Source organism: Callorhinus ursinus, unplaced genomic scaffold, assembly GCF_003265705.2.
Source record: "Callorhinus ursinus isolate GAN/ISIS: 27379988/994484 unplaced genomic scaffold, GSC_fseal_2.0 scaffold7, whole genome shotgun sequence".
Taxonomy (NCBI): Eukaryota; Metazoa; Chordata; class Mammalia; order Carnivora; family Otariidae; genus Callorhinus; species Callorhinus ursinus.
Genome location: NW_027397069.1, coordinates 9,996,247 through 10,016,153, shown reverse-complemented (window position 1 = coordinate 10,016,153; position 19,907 = coordinate 9,996,247). Strand labels below are relative to the sequence as shown.

The following is a 19,907-nucleotide window of genomic DNA, read 5'->3' as shown; positions in this document are numbered from 1 at the left end:
ATAATGATTAGAAAGGAAGAGGAGAAACCATTTTTGTTTGCAGATAATCTTGGGAGGGAAAAAAATCAAGAGAATCAACTTAAATATTACTATAAATGAGAATTCAGTATGATCACAGAAATAAAAATTCATAGCAGAAAATAGTCTTTCTATGTACAAGTAACCACCAGTAAGAAGATACATTGTAAGAGAAGATCCCATTCATAAATAGTAACAAAAAGATGAAATACCTAGGAACAAGCTTAAAAAGATATGTATAAAGCTTAGATGATTAAAATGTTATGATTCTTGACAAACATAAAACTGAACCTGAACATAAAGAATGATGCAACATGTTCTTAAATGGGAAGAACAGTTTTCATGAAGATGTCAATAGTCCCTAACCTAATTAATAAATTTAATGTAATCTTCCCTCCAGCCCCTCACCCCCCAAAAAAACCCTGAAAAATTTTGACCTAGATAAGATGATTCTAAAGCTTATATGGAAAAACGAATAGGAGTACCCGGAAAACAACAACAAAATAGCAATGGGGGGAGAGAAGCCCTACTCAGCATTAAAACATGCTATAAATATTCAATAATTAAAGGAATGTGAAATAGGTACATGTATAGACAGAGATCAATGGAACAGGATAAAAAAATGTGTCAAATGAGAGATAAATAATACAGGAATTTAATATACGATAAAGGTGGTAACACAAATCTCTGGAATAAACATCACTCATTTTTTCCCAGTGTTGGACAACAATCCTCTAGAAAAAAATGAGCAAAGGAAAAGAATACACAGTTGGAAAACAGAAGAAATTACAAATGGCCCTTAAACATGATAACAGCCTCAACTCCATTGAGGTTATGAGTTGAACTGTTTCCCTCCAAAATTCATATGGTGGAATCCTAACTTGCAGGACTTCAGAATGTGACCTTATTTGGAAATAGAGTCTTTACAGAGGTAATGAAGTTAAAATGACGCCATTAGGGTACACCCTAATCCAACATGACTGGTGTCCTTGTTGAATGAGGAAATCTGCAGACATATATAGAGAAGACAAGGTAAAGGGAGCCAGAGAGAAAATGGCCACCTACAAGTCAAGACGACTTGGGACAGGTCCTCCCTCACTGCCCTCAAAAGGAACCAACCCTAATGACACCTGGATCTTGGACTTCAAGTTACCAGAACCGTGAGACAAATAATTTCTTTTGTTTAAGCCACCTAGTCTGTGGTACTGTGTTAGAGCAACCCCAGAAAACTAATATAGCTTGCAATAAGAGAAATGCAAAAGTTATAAAATATATACCATAGCCTTAAAAATGATTGCCTCTTTGTGTTTGAGTAAAAGAGGTCTTCCAACTTTATCCTATATACTTCCATGTTGTTTTAATGTTTATAACATACCTTACATTTGTAATTCAAAATTAAGTAAAAAATTCAACAATCTTTCATAAAACTTATTTTTATACAAATATATACATAAACATATACAAACATGCCATTTTTTTTACGATGGGGTCAATCATATTACAAATATTACTCTATATTTTTAACTTAAAATATTCTGTCAGCAAAACACATTTATCTCAATTCTCTTGAAAGGCTATATTTCATTGTTTGTATGTAATGATGTTTATATAATCAATAGTCTATTAATGGATAAATTATTTATTTCTTTTTTTAAAGTAGGCTCCATGCCCAGCATGGAGCCCAACACAGGGCTTGAACTCATGACCCTGAGATCAAGACCTGAGCTGAGTAGATCAAGAGTTGGATGCTTAACCAACTGAGCCACCCAGGTGCCCCATTGGATAAATTAATTCTATCTCACTAAAAACAATGGTAACAATCATGTGTATACATATATCATTTTTTTTAAAGATTTATTTCAGTGAGAGAGAGAGAGAGAGAGAGAGCGAGCCTGTGTGTGGGGGGAGGGGCAGAGGGAGAGGAGGAGAGAGAATCTCAAGCAGACTCCTCACTGAGCATGGAGCCCTATGTGGGGTTTGATCCTGCGGCCCTGACATCATGACCTGAGCTGAAATTAAGAGTCGGCCTAACCGACTGAGCCACCCAAGCACCCTGTCATTTCTCTTTTTTAAATGTAAATTTGTTAAAGTGAATTGCAGAGTCAAAGGGCACACATATTTTAAATTTTTATACATACTGTAATATTTCCTTAATTTATACAGCGACTGAATGTACGAGTACATGAGAGTGCTCACTTGTCATTACCCTTGCTAACACTGGATATTATTAATCCTTTAACTCTTTCTAATAGGATAAGAGAAACATTTCATCTCATGTTCTGTGCATTAAAAATTTTTGAAGTAATTATGTAAAATTTCATTTTTCTCTTCCTTTTACTTTTTTCCTTTTCTCTCCCTTCTCTCATCTCTTTCCCTTCAAAACAGTTACATCACACCACTTACAGAATCTTCTTCTGCATTGAAATGGTGTCTTAAATTATTTATTAATTAAAAATACATGAGTGTGTTTTATTTTTTTAAGATTTTATTTATTTTTTGACAGAGACAGAGAGAGAGGGAACACAAGCAGGGGGAGCAGGAGAGGGGGAAGCAGGCTTCCCGCCAAGCAGGGAGCCCGATGTGGGGCTCGATCCCAGGACCCTGGGATCATGACCTGAGCCAAAGGCAGACGCTTAAGGACTGAGCCACCCAGGCACCCCCATGAGTGTGTTTTAAATACTGACCTTCTCAGAAAATAACCACAGTAGTTTTGTTAAGGAATACAGAAAGTCAAGACGAAACACAATTTCATGCTTATGTGAGAAAGTTTATTTATAACATTTTTATGTTTATATTTAACATTTGAACTTCTTGAAAAAATAAAGCTGAGGAAATTAAGAATTTTATTCTGAACCACTGGAAAGAATTATTGTTAAGGATTAATATAACCTGTGAAAGTCTCTAACACGGACTAGAGCTCAGTGCTATTTTTAAAAAAGAGTAAAGAAAAACAGAGAACTAGGCATTGATGAGGGAGGAATTACGAGGCAATCAAGAAGTTTATATCAGCTTTAAAGGCATATTCAACACTTATTTGTTGAAGGTTTATGCTGAGTGATGAAATGCTCAGGTAACCAGAGTTTAATCTTGGAAATGGAAGCACATCGAATCTGAGTCACGCTCCAGCCCTAAGGCTGCGAGAATCAGGAACACACAGGAAATCCCTATTCTGTAGGAGATTAGTTTAGGAGATAGGAGGTAATATTTCTAGTTACTATGTAAGTCTTTTACTAAATCTCAGGGCTTGGATTTTACCATTTGGGAAATTTGATGTAATCTTAAAGACAAACATTTTTTCTACTTTTATTTTTTACCACTTGTGTCAGGAAGCTAATGCCACAGCACCCGGATCTGTGGTGACATGAACTGAAGTTCTATCCATGGGGGAAGAGATTCTCTATCCATGTTTTTAATTTGGGAGCTTAGTCCATACAAAAAGGAAATCCTTAATAATTGTCACAAATTTCTTAAATTCTGATCTAATTTACATTTACATTTAATAAATTCACCAAGAAATGAGTTTGTAATCTATTATAATCTCAGTTAATGCAACACATGGTTCATACACCACCGCAGAATGATGACTTACTTGCATTTTTCTTCTTGTTCTCAAGATGATCTAACAGTTGTCGGATCTCAGTGTCATACTCCACCCATTCTGGGACAATCCTCGCAGCAGCTTTTAGCTTGGGTTCTTTTGTTTTGGGATTATTGCACTAAAAGTTTAAATAAAGTTTTGTTAATGAAAAACTATTATCCTTGTATGTTAATTATACTTCAATTAAGGAAAGAAGGAAGGGAGGGAGGGAGGGAGGGAGGGAAGAGGGAAGGAAGGACTGACTGACCATTGTTCAGAAAACACAAAGGAGATGCTTGAGAGCAAACAAAACACATTTTGTAAAAAGCTGAGTCCTAAGTACTAAATACTTAAAGTACTAAAATTAGTTTAACAGGGAAAGGATAAAGTGAAATGACAAATCATACTTTATGTAAGCAAAAAGTGTTTAATGCAAACGCCTCAATCAGAAATTTAAACAAAAATTAATTAAAAACATTCTGATGGTTAACAGTTTGTCAAACAATTCTGCAAACTGTTTTGACAAAAGATCTAATTACATGACCATTTGTAAAAGACCACAGGAGACTACATTAATAAATATTTTCTTATCTTTTCTTTGGACTAAAGTCTGGTTTATATGCTTTATGTTTTCCACAGACAAAAGTATTTTGTTAGCCTTTAGAAATTCCTTGAGTTTCTTTAGGAAAAACATTCATTCCCCTTCTTATGCCTCTGTTCTAATTAGCAACTGTGATGATATTAAAAATCAGTTAACTAGAAAAAAAAATCAGTTAACTGGAACTCATTTGTCAAAATATTGATAGATGTGAAAATTCAGAGTTTATAAATTTCATGTCTAAAAGTATTAACTAGTCTATCTGACAGACACAGTGGGAAACCAGTGGATTCAGATCCTCAGTCACAGTTCCAACTCCACTCTTTCTAGTAGTGAGATCCATACATTTCACCTATATGTCCATGTGTGTTATATGTGTGTGTGTGGGGGGGGTCTAGTGCTTCATCATAGAGGAGGTAGATAATCTCCAAGGTTCCACTGACACAGGATCCATTTAAACTACTCAGTGAGCTATTGGTCCTACTATGGAGTTCCTTGGGAAAATAAAAGGTTAAAAGGTTAAAAGGCAAAATGTATCGTAGGAGAAGGATCTGATTCTGGATGTAGGGGACAGTACAGCTGACAAGGGTCTGCTAATGGGCTGCATGGGAGTTGTGAGGAGAGAGGTCACAGGTGCCCCCAGAGTGTTTGGCTGGAGCCATGTGAAGAATGGAGATGCCACTGACTGAGACATGAAGGACGGTGGGAGGAGCACGAACATCCCCAAGTTCCACAAGCCTCGCCTTCGCTCTCTACAAGGCATTCAGAGAGGATGCATCTCGAAGCTCGCTCTATGTGACATTCTCTTATAGTTGCCACAGCTTGCTTTCTCCTTAATTCCTTGTGGGAAAGCTATTGGTTATGAGCCATGAACCTGTTATCTTGATCCTTTCCTCACCAAATATTTTCAGTTCATTATAGACTTTTTCGATAGTAATATATTCCTGAAGTAAGTGGGAAAAGAGGATTTTCTTTGCAGAAATTAACGTTACAGACAATATGTTCTATAAAGTGAAGATAATGGAAATATTTTCTTTCATTTTGTGTCAGAAACTGTTAAAAATACTATGTTTTCCTTATTCTTTTTGTGCTATAATTTTTTTCCCCTATAATCTCTATCAGTGGTACTTAAACAGGGCTATATGCCCCTCAAGGGAGCTCTGACAAGGTCTGGACACATTTTGGGTGTCACGACTCGGGGTGCGGTGGGGGTGGGGTGATACTGCCATCTAGTGGGTAAGGCCAGGGATGCTGCCAAACATCCTACAAAGCGCAGGACGGTCCCCACAATTACGGATTATATGGTCCTAAATGTAAATAATGCCCAGGTGGAGAAACCTGATTATTGAAATGGAGCTGAGACAGTATCATGACATTCATAAATGCTCTCCTTCTCACCTTCAATACCATTAATCATGCTTTCTTCTCTTCATTAGGCCATTTCCTTGGGATTTTTCTGCACTCCCTTAACTTTTTCTCCAAGAAGCTGGCCCAAATTAGCATGTTCTCTCAATGGGAGGGATGGCTAGCTGTCCACCAAAATTTATGCCACCTTTTCTCTATGTAGACCCATCACTAGGAAGTAGCCCATCCGGGAATGCCATTTCTCAACTCCTCTGACATCTAGATGTGGCCACACAACCAATTCCCACCCAAGGGGCCACGGCTTTTAGGAGTCAGGAAGCATTCCTCACACTTCTTACCTCCCCTCCAGACAACAGAAATATGATGGAAACTACATATGTCATCTTTAATTTTCCAGTAGCCACATAGAAAAGGAACAGGTGAAATAAATTTTAATACCGTATTTTATTTAACCAAGTATGTCCAAATTATCAGTCGATATGTAATAAATATAAAAGTTAGTAATATGAGATATTTTTACTTTCTTATTATTGTACCAAGTCTTCAAAATCTGGTATCTTATACTTTACAGCACATCCCAGTTCAGACTAGCAACATTTTAAGTGCTGAATCTGGACACATGTGGCAAGTGGCTGCCATCCTGGACAGATCAGCTCCAGATGGACATAGATGATGACAGGACCTCAGAGGACGAAGTAGCCCCAGGTGGATGGAGGCTGGTCCCTGAGTCATGATGGACAGGGAAGCTACTCACTGACAGAATACTCACTTAGATCTGTATTCAGGTGAGTGAGAAACCACTGAAATTTGGGGTTTGTCATAGTTAGCTCATGCTAACTATCTCTAAGTATTAGAGATCCCAAGGAGACCTTCCGTCCCTAATGTACAAGTCACAACCTTTTATATCCCAGCACAACCTTAACAATCTCTTAGGAGTTTCGTTCAGTTATGTTCTTGACCTCGCTTTAGAACATTCCCTTGCTTTCTTCTTAACAGTGCCATCTTACTTGTTTCTGCTACATTCTATCACCTTTGACTGCAACCTAACATACTGGCATGCTACTTTTTTTTCTATACATTTCTACACATACCTAGAAAAATGTCTATTTTATTGTCCTTTTTTTGTTCATGCTAATATTTTGACAGCTTATTTTTTACTGAAGATCCTGTAAATAATTATTTAAAAACTTAAATTAGCACAAAAAACAAGATGGTCAGAAAAAGAATGACAACATCTCGTAACTACTAAAGACAATAAAGTATTGGAATGTGACTTTGAGACAGCTGGACAATAAATTAGTTTGAACTATTTCACGTTTAGGAGACTTACACTGTGTAGCATAATCTACTTAAAATTAAAATAAAAAAAATTCTCACAAGGAAGAAAAACAGACATGTATAGGATAATTTAGTAGACACAGAATTATTTCGGTTGTCTTAATTTGGGAAAAATATTGGCAGGGGAACCAAACTGGTTATATATTAAGATGATAGTTAATCCATGAACACTTCAGGCAGCTCCTGGCCTTTCTTTCAGAAGCCCCTGAAAAGTGCTGAAAAGAGTAACGCAGCAAGCCCGAGATCGGATCCTTCGAAAGGCCTGCTTGCAAGGATGACCCCTGGCTGGCGTCTGAGCACTTGGGTATCAGCAGTGTTCCCACCATCCCTGGTAAGACTGGCTCACAGTGCCTAAACCCTGACAACCCCGTGGTTTATGCTGAACCTGCTTTCCTTTTGGATGTTGGGAATTTTCAGTGTTTTTACGTATTAAGTGCTTGGTCAATGCAACAGGCAGGGGGAGTGCTCATGCGAGTAGCCCCCCGTAGGAATCCTGGGCCCTGGGTTCCAAACCAGCTGCCCTGGGACACAACACCTCACCAGTGTTGTGGAATTCCTCACAGCTTACGGGGTTAAGCTGCTCCTGTGTGACTGCACAGGGAGAGGGCTCTTGGAAGCTTGCACCTGGCTTGCTCTGCACTTTGCCCCATACACCTCTTCCCTCTGTGGACATGGATTTGTAGCCCCTGGAATACAGTACAGCCATGAGCAGGACAATATCCTGAGTCCTGGGAATCCTCCTTATGATTCCTCAAAGCTGGGGGTGGTCCTGGAGGCCCCTGACACAGCCCCGTACTTGGCCGACCTAAGTAAACAGAATAGTACATAACAGACGAAGCAGCCGGGTGCCACAGGGGTGCCATTCTGTCTATAAAGAGAAACGATTCTATTGGAACACGTTCACACCTGCTTGCACGCAGAGTACAGCACACACACTCACCAGATCAATGGTTTTGGCTCTCTGTTTGGAGTCATCATCACACCACGTTTCACACCACAACCAGTCTTGAGGAAGAGACTTAATGGCGACTTGGTAAATCATATTATTAGGAAGATCCTATGGAAACAAATGATTTAAACGAGGGGGTACAGAAATTAGTCAGAGGGAACAAGGTTGATGATGTCAATTAGATTAAAAACAGGTTCAAAAACACATTCACAGATCTAAGGTACCAATTTTTAGGCTATTAAATACTTAATATGACCCAATCATCTTGTGTCATGATGAACCTGTGCACTAGAACTACACCCACAGCTGTCCTGGACATCACCCCAGGTGTCAGGGATACAGCGGGAAGCCCAGACACCCACCACCCTACAGCCCCAAACGGACAGCCTCCCTGCCTCTGCCTGCCCCAAAGCAGTGCAACTGGTCACCCGCACTGGGCCTGCTCTTGCCATTGCTGTCAGCCACCACCACACCCTCCAGATTTGGAGGTGACCCTTCATTTCCCTGTTAGGAAACAATGTTCCAGGGATTCTCACATCCCTTCATGTTCCGGGCTTTCTAAGCAAAGACTGCTGGCACCTGAGTTAAAGAAATTTTCTAAGGCAGATGAGCCTCATAAGTGGCAAGAGAGCTCGGAGTGCTGCCTACAAGCACGTATGTGACCGAGCCCAGTCAAGTCTTGGGAGGAGATGGCCATCCCCGGGTCCACAATGATTCCAGCCTCGTGAGAGACTGTGGAGTAGAACGCCAGCTACGTCAGGCCCAGATTCCTGGCCCACTGAAATTGTGTTATTGCAAGCGGTTATGTTTTCGGGTAAGCCGTTAGGGAGTGATAGATAATGAATATAGGGTTGTTGGAGGATTTGGATTTTCCAAATAAAGCTGCTTACAACTATTCATGCACAAATCTTTGTATAGACATAAGCTTTTATTTCCCTTGAAGTAGAGTGACTGGTCATAGGGTAGGTGTAAATTCAAATTCATAAGAAACTGCCAACTGTTTTCCAAAATGGCTACAGCATTTTACCTGCTCATCAGCAGTGTATGTAAGTTCTAGCTGCTCTGCATCCTTGTCAACACTTAGTGTGGTCAGTCTTTTTAATATCAACCATTCTAATAGTGTGTGGAACAGTTCATTGTAGTTTTAATTCTCATTTCCCTAATGACTAATGATCTTCAGCATCTTTCCATGGACTTATTGCCACTTGGTCATCATCTTTGGTGAAGGGTCTGTTAAAATCTGATTCTTTTAAATGAGATCGTTTTCTTATTAATGACTTTTTTTTTTTTAAGATTTTATTTATTTATTTGACAGAGAGAGACACAGCGAGAGAGGGAACACAAGTAGGGGGAGTGGGAGAGGGAGAAGCAGGCTTCCCACTGAGCAGGGAGCCCGATGTGGGGCTCGATCCCAGGACCCTGGGATCATGACCTGAGCCAAAGGCAGACGTTTAACAACTGAGCCACCCAGGTGCCCCTTATTAAGAAGTTTTAAGAGGTCTTTTATATATTTGTCAATTATTTTCTTATGTGAATCATACTTTTAATGGGTCTAGAAAGCATCTGCATAAACAAAGGCCACGGAGATTTATTTTCTCCTGTCTTATAAAAGTTTTATAGTTTTGGGCGCCTGGGTGGCTCAGTTGGTTAAGCGACTGCCTTCGGTTCAGGTCATGATCCCGGAGTCCTGGGATCGAGTCCCACATCGGGCTCCCGGCTCAGCGGGGAGCCTGCTTCTCCCTCTGACCCTTTCCCCTCTCATGCTGTTTCTCTCTCTCTCTCTCTCAAATAAATAAATAAAATCTTTAAAAAAAATAAAAAAATAAAAGTTTTATAGTTTTACACTTTATCTTTAGATCTATGATGTGTTTTGAGGTAGTTTTTCCATGTGGCATGTGTTATGGATGGGAGTGTTTGTCTTGTACGTGGATGTCTAATTCTTCCAGCACCATTTGTTTAGAAGGCTGTCCTTTCTCCACTGCACTGCCTTCACACCTCTGTCAAAAGTCAACTGTTCACATGTGTGGGTTATTTCTGGAATCTCTATTCCTATTTATGGATTAGAACTATTTTTACACCAAACCACACCGTTTTGATTACAGTGCTTTATATCAAGTCTTGAAATCAGGCAAAACAAGTCTTCAAACTCTGTTCTTCTTCAAAGCTGTTTTGGCTATTTCGGGTCTACTGCATTTCTATATGAATGTAATTTTAAAAATGCTATTAGAAATAGTATCGTCTTTTTAGTTTCAATTTCCAACTGTTGCTAGTAAATAGAAATACAGAACTGATTTTCATATATTGATCTTTTATCTGCAGTACTACTAAATATACTTATTGACTCCATGTAACTTTTTAGTAGATTATAGAGGATTTTCTACATAGATGATTCTGCTGTCTGAAAAAAATTTACTTATTCCTTGCCAATCCAATGCCTTTTATTCTTGCCTTGCTATACTATCTAATACCTCTACTACATGCTGAATAGAAATGATGAGTAGATATCTTTTCTTTGTTCTTGATCTTAAGGGGAGAGTATTCAGTATTTCACCATTAAGTATGTTAGCTATAGGTTTTTCATAGGTGTCTTCTTTTTTAAGATTTATTTATTTGAGAGAGAGAGAGAGAAACAGCGAGCACAATAGGGGGGAAAAGCAGAAGGAGAGGGAGAAAGAATCTGAAGCAGACTCTGCACTGAGCATGGAGCCTAATGTGGGGCTCAATCCCACGACTGCGAGATCATGACCTGAGCCAAAACTAAGAGTTAGATGCTCAACCAACTAAGCCACCCAGGCGCCCCCTCATAGGTGTCCTTTATCAGGCTGAGGAAGTTCCCTTCTTGTCCTAGTTGGCTGAGAGTTTTTATTAGGAATGGATATTGGAATATATCAAATGCTCTTTTGTATTAAGCTGATCATGTGGTTTTTCTTTCTTTTTTTTTTTGTCAATATAGTGAATTACACTGACTGGTATTCTATAATGGAACGAACCCAGGGATAAAGTCCATTTAGTTATGATATAGGGTCTTTTTTATATATTGCTGGATTTGGTTTCCTGAGATTTTATTAAGGATTTTTACATCTGTTCATGTGGGATGTTCGTCTATAATTTTCCTTTCTTGTAATGTCTTTGTATGGTCTTAAAGTCAAGGGAATGTTAGCTTTGTAGAATGAGTAGAATTGGTATTATTTCTTTAATGTTTGGTAGAATTCACTAATGAAGGTATCTGGGCATGGAGATTTAAACTAAACTCAGTTTCCTCAACTGACATAGGACTATTCAGACTATTTCATTTTGAGTGCATTTTGGTAGTTTGTGTCTTTTAAGTTGCTGACTAGATTGGACTCTAACTAACTAGGAACCATAGATTCTTCTGAATTGAAATATACAGATACTTTGTGTATGGGTTTGTCTTTCCTGCTCGCAGAGACTTAGCACCATTATCCAAGGGCTTGTAGAGCTATCCCACTGAGAGAGGATTCCATTTAGTATTGCAGTAGACCAACAGACTTACTTGATAGCAAGGAAAGGAAGCCTGGCAGAGGGCACATGACCAAGGGATCCCATGGTCCCATCTCATACTACATCACCCAGAAGCTGCTGGCCTGACAAAGCAATAGAATGATTTTTGGAGACAATACCCTGCAAAAGTGGGGTGCAGCATTATATTCTAAATCACCAACCACTATATGGTGCTGTGTCACCACATGGAAGAATGACATGGGTCCAAGGGAGCAAAGTAGAAGTGGCCCTGCTCATCCACATGCCCAGTGACCCGCTTGGGGAAGCTGTGCTTGTTATCCCCATAATTCTGGGAGGTTCATTAGGTTAAGTGACTCTGGAAACTAGTCGGATATGGAGAAAAAAGGTGTTTATCTATTAGGTAAAACAAAATATAAGGCAGTAGCCAGGTGGGATGCAGGACAAAGGGAGTCTGTCTTAAAGATCGGAGACAGAGACATATTTAACTGATGATGGAAGTGAGTAAGAAAAAGGTACAGGAAGTGAGCCAGGGCATGTGGTGGGAGGAAGAGGCCTAAGGATGGAAAAGTGAAGATAAAATATGGTTAGTTTTGAAAATGTTGAGCTGAAAGTGAAAAATTATATGTAAGTTGAGACAGCTGAGATGTCTAATACAAAACTGTACCAAGGGGAGAAAGCGGCTGAAAATGTCAGATTTTGAAGTCTACCAGAAGGGAACTGGAGCAGTCTGGATCCAGGTACTGAAAACGAGTCTATGAACATTATACCTACCTGATCGAGGTTTGAAAGGCTGTTTGGATCTTGACTGAGAGCTTGGTACTGGCCCCGGAGCCTGTCTCCTGCTGCAATTCTCCTGAACTTCTTGAGATCCACCACATACAAGGCGCTGCAAAAGTGAAGAGTCTGTGGTGGCCCATGTTGTTCATGTATTTTTACTTTCCCCCAGTGACGGTCCACAGTAATGGGACTGACTTAGATCTCCCCAGGTCTAATAATAATGGATCCTTTCAAAAGTTTTCTCCCCATGTCCACACTGTTTCCGAGGGGTCTGAAGTTGTTTATAATACTTTAGGATTCATATCCTTGTAGAGTCACCTCAAGTTTTTCCAAGATACCATGAAAGTCATAGCTCTACAAAACAACAGTTTTGAAGACAGTATGCTCATTTTGTTACATAACAAACCAGTTGATTCTGTAGTGGTGAGGAGCCTCTCACTTGAGTCCTATTACTTGGGTTTAACTGCCGGCTCAGCTATGCACTAACTGTGCAAGCCTGGGAAACTCACATGAATGCTTCATGCTGTGGTTTCCACATCTGTTAAATGGTATCTGGATAACAGTATCTCAAAAGGTTGTCATAGAGATTTTATGAGTTAATACATGTAAAGTCTTGTAAGAGTGACTGGCATGCCATAAACACTAACTGGTTGCCATTACTGTCTGATTTCTAAGAAAACTGAGTATTGTGATCCAGTAAGTTATTTAGTTACTAAAAAGTAGGAATATAAATTTTCTTACCTGATATGGTATTTCCTTCTTAAAAGATGTGATGCCCAGTATCCTTTTTTCCAGAAACGATATCCATCCATTTCAGTGCGGCTATCACAAAATGGAGTATACCCATAAGGTGCTCCACCCAGATCGAAATCTCGGAGTTCTTTTAGGTCATGTCTCACAATCTAAATAATTAAAATAGTTTCTCTGATGAAGACTATAAAATAATATTATGTTGTTATAATATAAAAAGCCCTTTTTATGTGAATCTCAAATCACCTGATTGTAGAAATAAAGAGAATTGTGTTTTTCTCACAGCTCTTTCAAGTGGTAGGGAGTTTACTAAGTTCCTTTTTCTCTTGTTCTTACAGGTGAAAAGAAACCGGGGCGCCTGGGTGGCTCAGGTGGTTAAGCGTCTGCCTTCAGCCCAGGTCATGATCCCGGAGTCCAGGGATAGAGCCCCTGCTCAGCAGGGAGTCTGCTTCTCTCTCTGCCCCTCCCCCTGCTTGTGCTCTCTCTCTCTCTCTCTCTCTCTCTCTAATAAAATAAAATCTTTAAAAAAAAAAAGATGAAAAGAAACCTAAAATGTATATGCCTAGTCTATACAACAGTGGTCTTACTCATTAATAAGAATAGTTTATGTCATTTTATTTTTTTTTTAAAGATTTTATTTGACAGACAGAGAATGAGTGGGGGAGGGGCAGAAAGGGAGAGGAACAAGCAGACTCCTTGCCAAGTGCAGAGACCTACACAGAGCTTGATCCCAGGATCCTGAGATCATGACCTGAGCTGAAGTCAGAGCCACCCAGGGGCCCCTTATTACACCACTTTAATCAAGATAGTTTAAACAAAATGTATTTTGGGAAGAAATGAAATATTTCACAAGTACATCACTCTTAGTTTATCAAGATATAGATGAATAATTCAAAATCATTTTATGATAAATCTCTATTATTGTAATATTGGCAAATATTAGTCTGAATGATAAAGAAAACCCTCTTGGTTACCCTCAATGGCTTTAATGAAATAACAGTGTTTTTTTTTTTTTTTAAGATTTTATTTATTTTAGAGAGAGAGCGAGCACAACAGGGGAAAGGGCGGAGGGGGAGGGAAAGAATCCCAAGCAAACTCCGTGCTGAGCCTGATGCAGGGCTCGATCCCATGACCCTGAAAGCATGACCTGAGCTGAAACCAAGAGTTGGATGCTCAACCAACTGCGCCACCCAGGAGCATTTTTGAACAGATTCAGGCCTGCTGGAAAGTATCACTGTGTAAGTTGGGGGAAGATAGGAGAAATATATTTTATGTTAGATGGTATGTTTGGAAGTGCCTAGTCATTACCCCCATTTGCCTGTTTTCTTAGTTTTTAATTATAATGATTCATATTTATCACTTTGGAAAATACTACAAAAATAATAAAAATTTACAATATAAGTAAATCCTAATATAGGATTTGAAAAATATACTTTTTGTCCTAAATAGAAATTGTACTAACTTGTACACTTAATTTATAGAATGTTACTATTTACATTTTACTGTTCTTAAAAATTCTGTGTATTTTTCAAATTATTTTTTCCCATTAATGATTACAAAGGCATGCAAGGGAGGGAAGGGGAAAAGTCATAATTTTTAGATATACAAATTTTGAAAGCTGAGTATTATAATGGCTTTTGGGGGCCAAATTTGGGACTTTTTTTCCCCTTAAGTGGTAGAATGAGGAGGATTTGGCTAATGCCCATGAATACTGTGGGAGGAAGGAAAGGAGAGATGTCTGTAATCGTTAATTTTTTCAGCAAGAAGAAATAGCTCATTTTAAATAAGCAGCTCATATTCATAGGAACTCAGACAACTACTTTTACTGTGACTAGTATCAGTACTTATTTTTTAATTATCAAAATTAAAAAACTACTATTTCAGAGAGAAAACTGCAATGTCCTAAATAGTGAATGGTACTTCTTGCAATACAACATTTCATTTTCCCCTGGAATTCTGACTTTTTTTTTTTTTAAAGACGCTTTCCTCATGTATGTCGTATATTTTTATGTAGCATGGCAACAAAGATAATAATGAACACCAGCAATATCAGTTGAGTCCCTACACTCAAACAGAAGTGCAGAAAAAGTGTAAGTACTACTAAAAACAACAGTTAATCTTATTACCTGGTCAGCATCAACAAAAATGATTTTGTCCACTGCTAGAGGAAAAAGGACATCGAGGAAAAGAATTTTGTAACCCCAAATAATCCTCTGTTTTTCAGTCTGCTGATGAAGCCAGCTGGGCCATCTATACTGCACTAGTTCATACTGGAATCCATACTCCTCAGCCATGTGAGGAATGACCTCCTAAAAACATACACATAAACACAAGTCAAAGAATATGTTCAAGGAAGAGAAAGTAGTTTTTGTTTTAGAGAAAAAAATTAACATTTTAAAAAGCAGAGTTTACTATAAATTGTTACAAATGACTTGGGAAAATGCCTAAACTACTTCTACAACTTATACCTATTAATGAGGAATATGGAAACACTGACAAATACAAAAATACAAGTATACATGAAACTATATAATCTACTGACATTAAAAAATAGGTACACCATATTGAATAGCAAGTTTAAGTAAAAAAAATGTTCCCCTAGTTTTTACTACCAATGTTTGACTTGAGAAAGCCTGACTATACAAGCAAAAGCGTCTGGATCTTGGAACACCGATGTATCACACAGTTCGTGTATATGTCAACATGCTGGCTGCTCAGACAGACACAATAGGAAGAGGGAGTGCAAAAACCCACAAAATGAGTCGTAAATTGATAAATTAGGTTTTCTACGTGAGTTTCATGTTTGAGATTTATAACCTATTTAATTCAAGAATTAAAAATACAGGGTAGTCATTGTGGTTCTGGATGTTTGGTATTTGGTTCATAGTCTTACAGACTTAGAGTATCTTATTCTATTTAAAGCAGAGCAGTTAATGAAATGCATTGTTGGCTAAGTTTGGTTCATAAGCCCCAAACTGAGAGGGAGAGTGGTAAAGGTGGGGGTAGGGAGGGAGACTGGTTAGCAGAGATTTCGCTTTTTCCTCCTCAGTTCTCATTTGTAGCTTGTTGCTGGTTATACACCTAGTTTAATTTTCCTCCTGCTTTTGTAAGAACAGTGTAGATTTAAATTACGTTCTGTAGTGTAAGCACTGGTTTTATCTGTGAATTGAAATGCTGCAATTATGGCTAGAATGGTTGCTGAGAATCATTGTTTTGATTTCAAAACTAAAAATATATATTAGGAGAAAGCAGAAAAGCTCTCTAATCAGCAAATATGCATTAATATTTTTACTGAGCATGCACTAGGTGCTAGGCACTATTTTAGGGCCTAGGGATACAGAAGTGAACAAAACAGATATAAAATCATGGCCCTCATAAGGCTTACATTTTAGAGGTGGTAGGTAGAAAATAAATGAAAGAGTAAGTCATCTATAGCACATAGTGCTAGGGGAAAAGTAAAAAGGGGAGGAAAGCAGAGTGAAAAATCAGAAGGGACTGTAATTTCAGACTGTGCAGTCAGGAAAGGATTATTCCCTAAGTAGGTATAATTCATCAAAGATTTGAAGGAAGAGAGATGTTTTGAAAACTGAACGAAAGGATCTAGGGTACTAGTAATTTCTGTTTAGGACTGCTGGTTTACATAGGTGTTTTAACTTTGTAAAAATTCATCAAAGCTGCACACTTATGATTTGTACACATTGTACTTCACTGAAAAGTTTCAAAAAGATAAACATTTTGAGGGAAAGGAATGAAATTCCCAAAAGAAGAAAAATATTATTTCAGATATGCTATTACTTTTGGCCATGTGGTAGAACAAGAACTTTATGCAGGCACAGCATATATTTCTACTGAATGGTATCACTGCCTGCTAAGAGAATCTTCAGATTGTAGTAGCTCAGTTTATGTAGAAATAATCCCAGCATGTAGTGTTTGCCTAGTAGGATAACATCAAAAAGCTGGTAACAAACTAGTATGACTTCTTGTTTGTATTTATAGGTTCTTTTTCAGTTGTTTGTCTTCTGCTAAATGAGCACGCGAGGTGGCACCCTTGGTGGTGGTGGCGGGAGAGGCTGTGACATAGGGTTAAGCACCTGGGCTTTGAGGGCAGGATGCTTGGGATCAGATCTCAGCTATGTTCCTAATTAGCTGTTTGATCTCAGGCCTGGGCTTTCAAGGACAAATCTTGTTCAAAGAAAGGTTGGGCCCTTTGCCCTGCACTCCTGGGAGGTAAACTCTACCCTTGCCCTGTCCTGCCTTGGGCCACACCAAATAGTCTATGCTAACAATGCGACTTACAGCTGGGACTCTGAGCCACAAGGTATCAGCTCAACCTCTTGGGGGGCTGTAGGCGAAGGTCAGCTACTGTGACAGTTAGGTGGGTCTATGTGGCCAACCCCCAGTAAAAAGTCTGGACACCAAAGTCTGAGTGAGCTTCCCTAACTGGCAACCCTCCATGTGTATTGTTACATTTACTGGGAGAGATAAGCTCTGTCCGCCAACTCCACCGGGACAGGACAGCTGGAAGCTCTTGGTCCGGTCTCCCCTGCCCTATGCATATGCATCTCTTTGCCTTACTCATTTTAATCTGTATTGTTTTGCTGTAATAAAATGTAACTGGGAGTATATGGCTATTCTTAGTTCTGTGAGTCCTTCTAGTTAGTCTCTGAACCTAAGGGTGGGCTTGGATACCTTCCAGCTGTATAGGCCGGTTATGTAATTTCTGAGTCTCGGTTTTCTGGGAATAGAACTTTATGAAGAGCAACTAAATAATGTAGGTAAAGCACTTAGCAATGTGCTTGCAATAGGAATAAAAACATGGCTGGCTAGTCTTATTTCTGCTTTTACCACTGGTTTTGGATTAGAAAAAGAGAACTCCTTTGAACTGCTACTGAATGAGAGCCTAACTTACATGAAATTTGATGAATCTGTCATGAGAATAGGGAGACACATGGTACACTTGGTGGCAGGCGTGTGAGGCTGAGTAAAGGGTAACAGTGGTTGACCATCTGAAAACTTCCCAAGTTAAAATGCCTCATTTTAAATGTAGTACCCGAACCACCACCACAGCAATCACCGTGCTGCACAAAGATAAAAGAGCCTCTTTATTCTCAGGACTATCGAACTATTTCCTACGGTACAGTGTTCATATTCTCCAGATACTACTGTTCCAGCCTATCTTTGTAAAATTATGACAGAATCTAAGTCTTTTTATTGACAATCTGTGCATATCTTTCTTTGCCAAATTTTATTTAATTATATTATCATGAAATACCACTAATCTTTCTGATTTTGAGTTTAGTTTAAAATAAACCATCTCTTTCTGTCCCTTTAAACACTTCTTTAAATAAAAACAGCACAGAATTTTTCTTTAGATAAAAGAATAGTGAATATCAGTTTTAAAAACTGATTAAAAATAGTAATTTCAAGACTCATTCTGAAATTATGTGAACTTACAATGATATAAAGAATTTACTATTCAAACATTGAACCATTCTATAATAAAAAGATTAATGTACTTACTTTAAAAGTTGGTGAGAGATAATTTTTTAGAAACCAGAATTTCACGGGTGTTTTGGTGTTACGTAAAACAGAAAGCATCATAATTCTGTATAAAGGAACGTTAAACCCAGTGAGTTAACGTTAATAGGAGTTCACTCTGCTTTTCCTAAGGCTTTTATTATATATATATATATATAATTAAAGATATTAAGCTTTCACTATGAATTATGGAGAAATAGACTGAGGAACCTTCACAAATTATGGTTCCTCATCAAGTATGTAATGTGTAAGGATATATACATACACACATACACACATATACCATGCAGAATAAACAGATTGCTTTTCATTTTTTCCAATTGATTCTGAAATAATCTTGTTTAGGTGAACTACACTCCAATCTCCACTCTTTTACTACATCATTAATATCAGGTGTACAAAACTCCAAGAGCTGAAGAACCTGTATTAGTAAATTCACTGGACAGGTCACTTGTCTTGGTATGCTAGGTCTCTGACTAGAGAAGATACAGATGTATCTAAATTTCCATATTAAAGTATCAACACATATTCAAGTATTTTTGAGGGATTCTCTGATATCCTTCTATATACAAAGTTAAAAAAATAGCCCTTTGTAGTTTGGAATTTAAGCTTTCCTCCTCTTACTCCACCCATCTTTTTTTATAAAATAAGGAATTTCCTCACCAGAAAAGGGAAATTTACTATATATACTTTTCCTCACATATTATGTTGTTATAACATATGTTCATTTCCTAGCCATACAGAACACCAGCATTCTAAATCAATCAAACTCATGAAATGTCACTGTATTTTACTTTTTTAAAAGATTTTACTTATTTGAGAGAGAGCGAGAGAGAGCTTAAGTGGGGAGGAGAGGGAGAAGCAGGCTCCCCATGAGTAGGGAGCCTGAAACGGGGCTCAATCATGACCTGAGCTGAAGGCAGACGCTGAAACAACTGAGCCACCCAGGTGCCCCTCACTGTATTTTAAAAATATACCGCTTGGGGTACTGGGGTAGTGCAGTCGGTTAGGCATCCAGCTCTTGATTTCAGTGCAGGTCATGATTTTGGGGTCATGGGATCAAGCCCCGCATTGGGCTCCATGCCCAGCCTGAAGCCTGCTTGAGATTCTCTCTTTCCCTCTATGACCCTCCCTCTGCTTGCGCTAAGTGAATAAAATCTTAAAAATATATATATATACTGCTCTTATAATTTTAGGTAATCTCAGGGTCACGAGATCAAGCCCCACATCTAGTTCCATGCTCAGTGGGGAGTCTGCTTGAGATTCTCTCCCTCTCCGTCTGCTCCTCCCCCCACCTGCTCATGCACGCTCGCTCTCTCGCTCTCTCTCTCAAATGATCTTTAAAAAGAAAGAAAAAAGCAAGGTGCAGAACAACATAAATTTTGTTACTACTTAAGTAAAAGAAGTTAAAAATGAAGAAAATATATTTGCTTATTTACATATCTTTGGCAAGATATGAAAATAATAGTATTGGTTTCCCATTGGAAGGAGACTGGGTAATAAGAAAACAGGTG

General features: G+C 38.5%; 1 protein-coding gene across 2 annotated transcripts in view; it reads right to left on the bottom strand.

The window, feature by feature from the left end:
- UGGT2 (UDP-glucose glycoprotein glucosyltransferase 2) overlaps nucleotides 1-19,907 on the bottom strand; it is a 178,333-nt gene that overhangs the window by 5,280 nt on the left and 153,146 nt on the right. For both annotated transcript variants that reach the window (XM_025875171.2, XM_073894385.1), the window contains 6 exons: nucleotides 18,376-18,460; nucleotides 14,982-15,164; nucleotides 12,847-13,007; nucleotides 12,100-12,214; nucleotides 7,837-7,953; nucleotides 3,608-3,734 (listed from right to left, as the gene is read on the bottom strand). In XM_025875171.2, coding sequence (XP_025730956.1) covers nucleotides 3,608-3,734; nucleotides 7,837-7,953; nucleotides 12,100-12,214; nucleotides 12,847-13,007; nucleotides 14,982-15,164; nucleotides 18,376-18,460 — 788 coding nt within the window. The remainder of the gene's footprint in view (nucleotides 1-3,607; nucleotides 3,735-7,836; nucleotides 7,954-12,099; nucleotides 12,215-12,846; nucleotides 13,008-14,981; nucleotides 15,165-18,375; nucleotides 18,461-19,907) is intronic.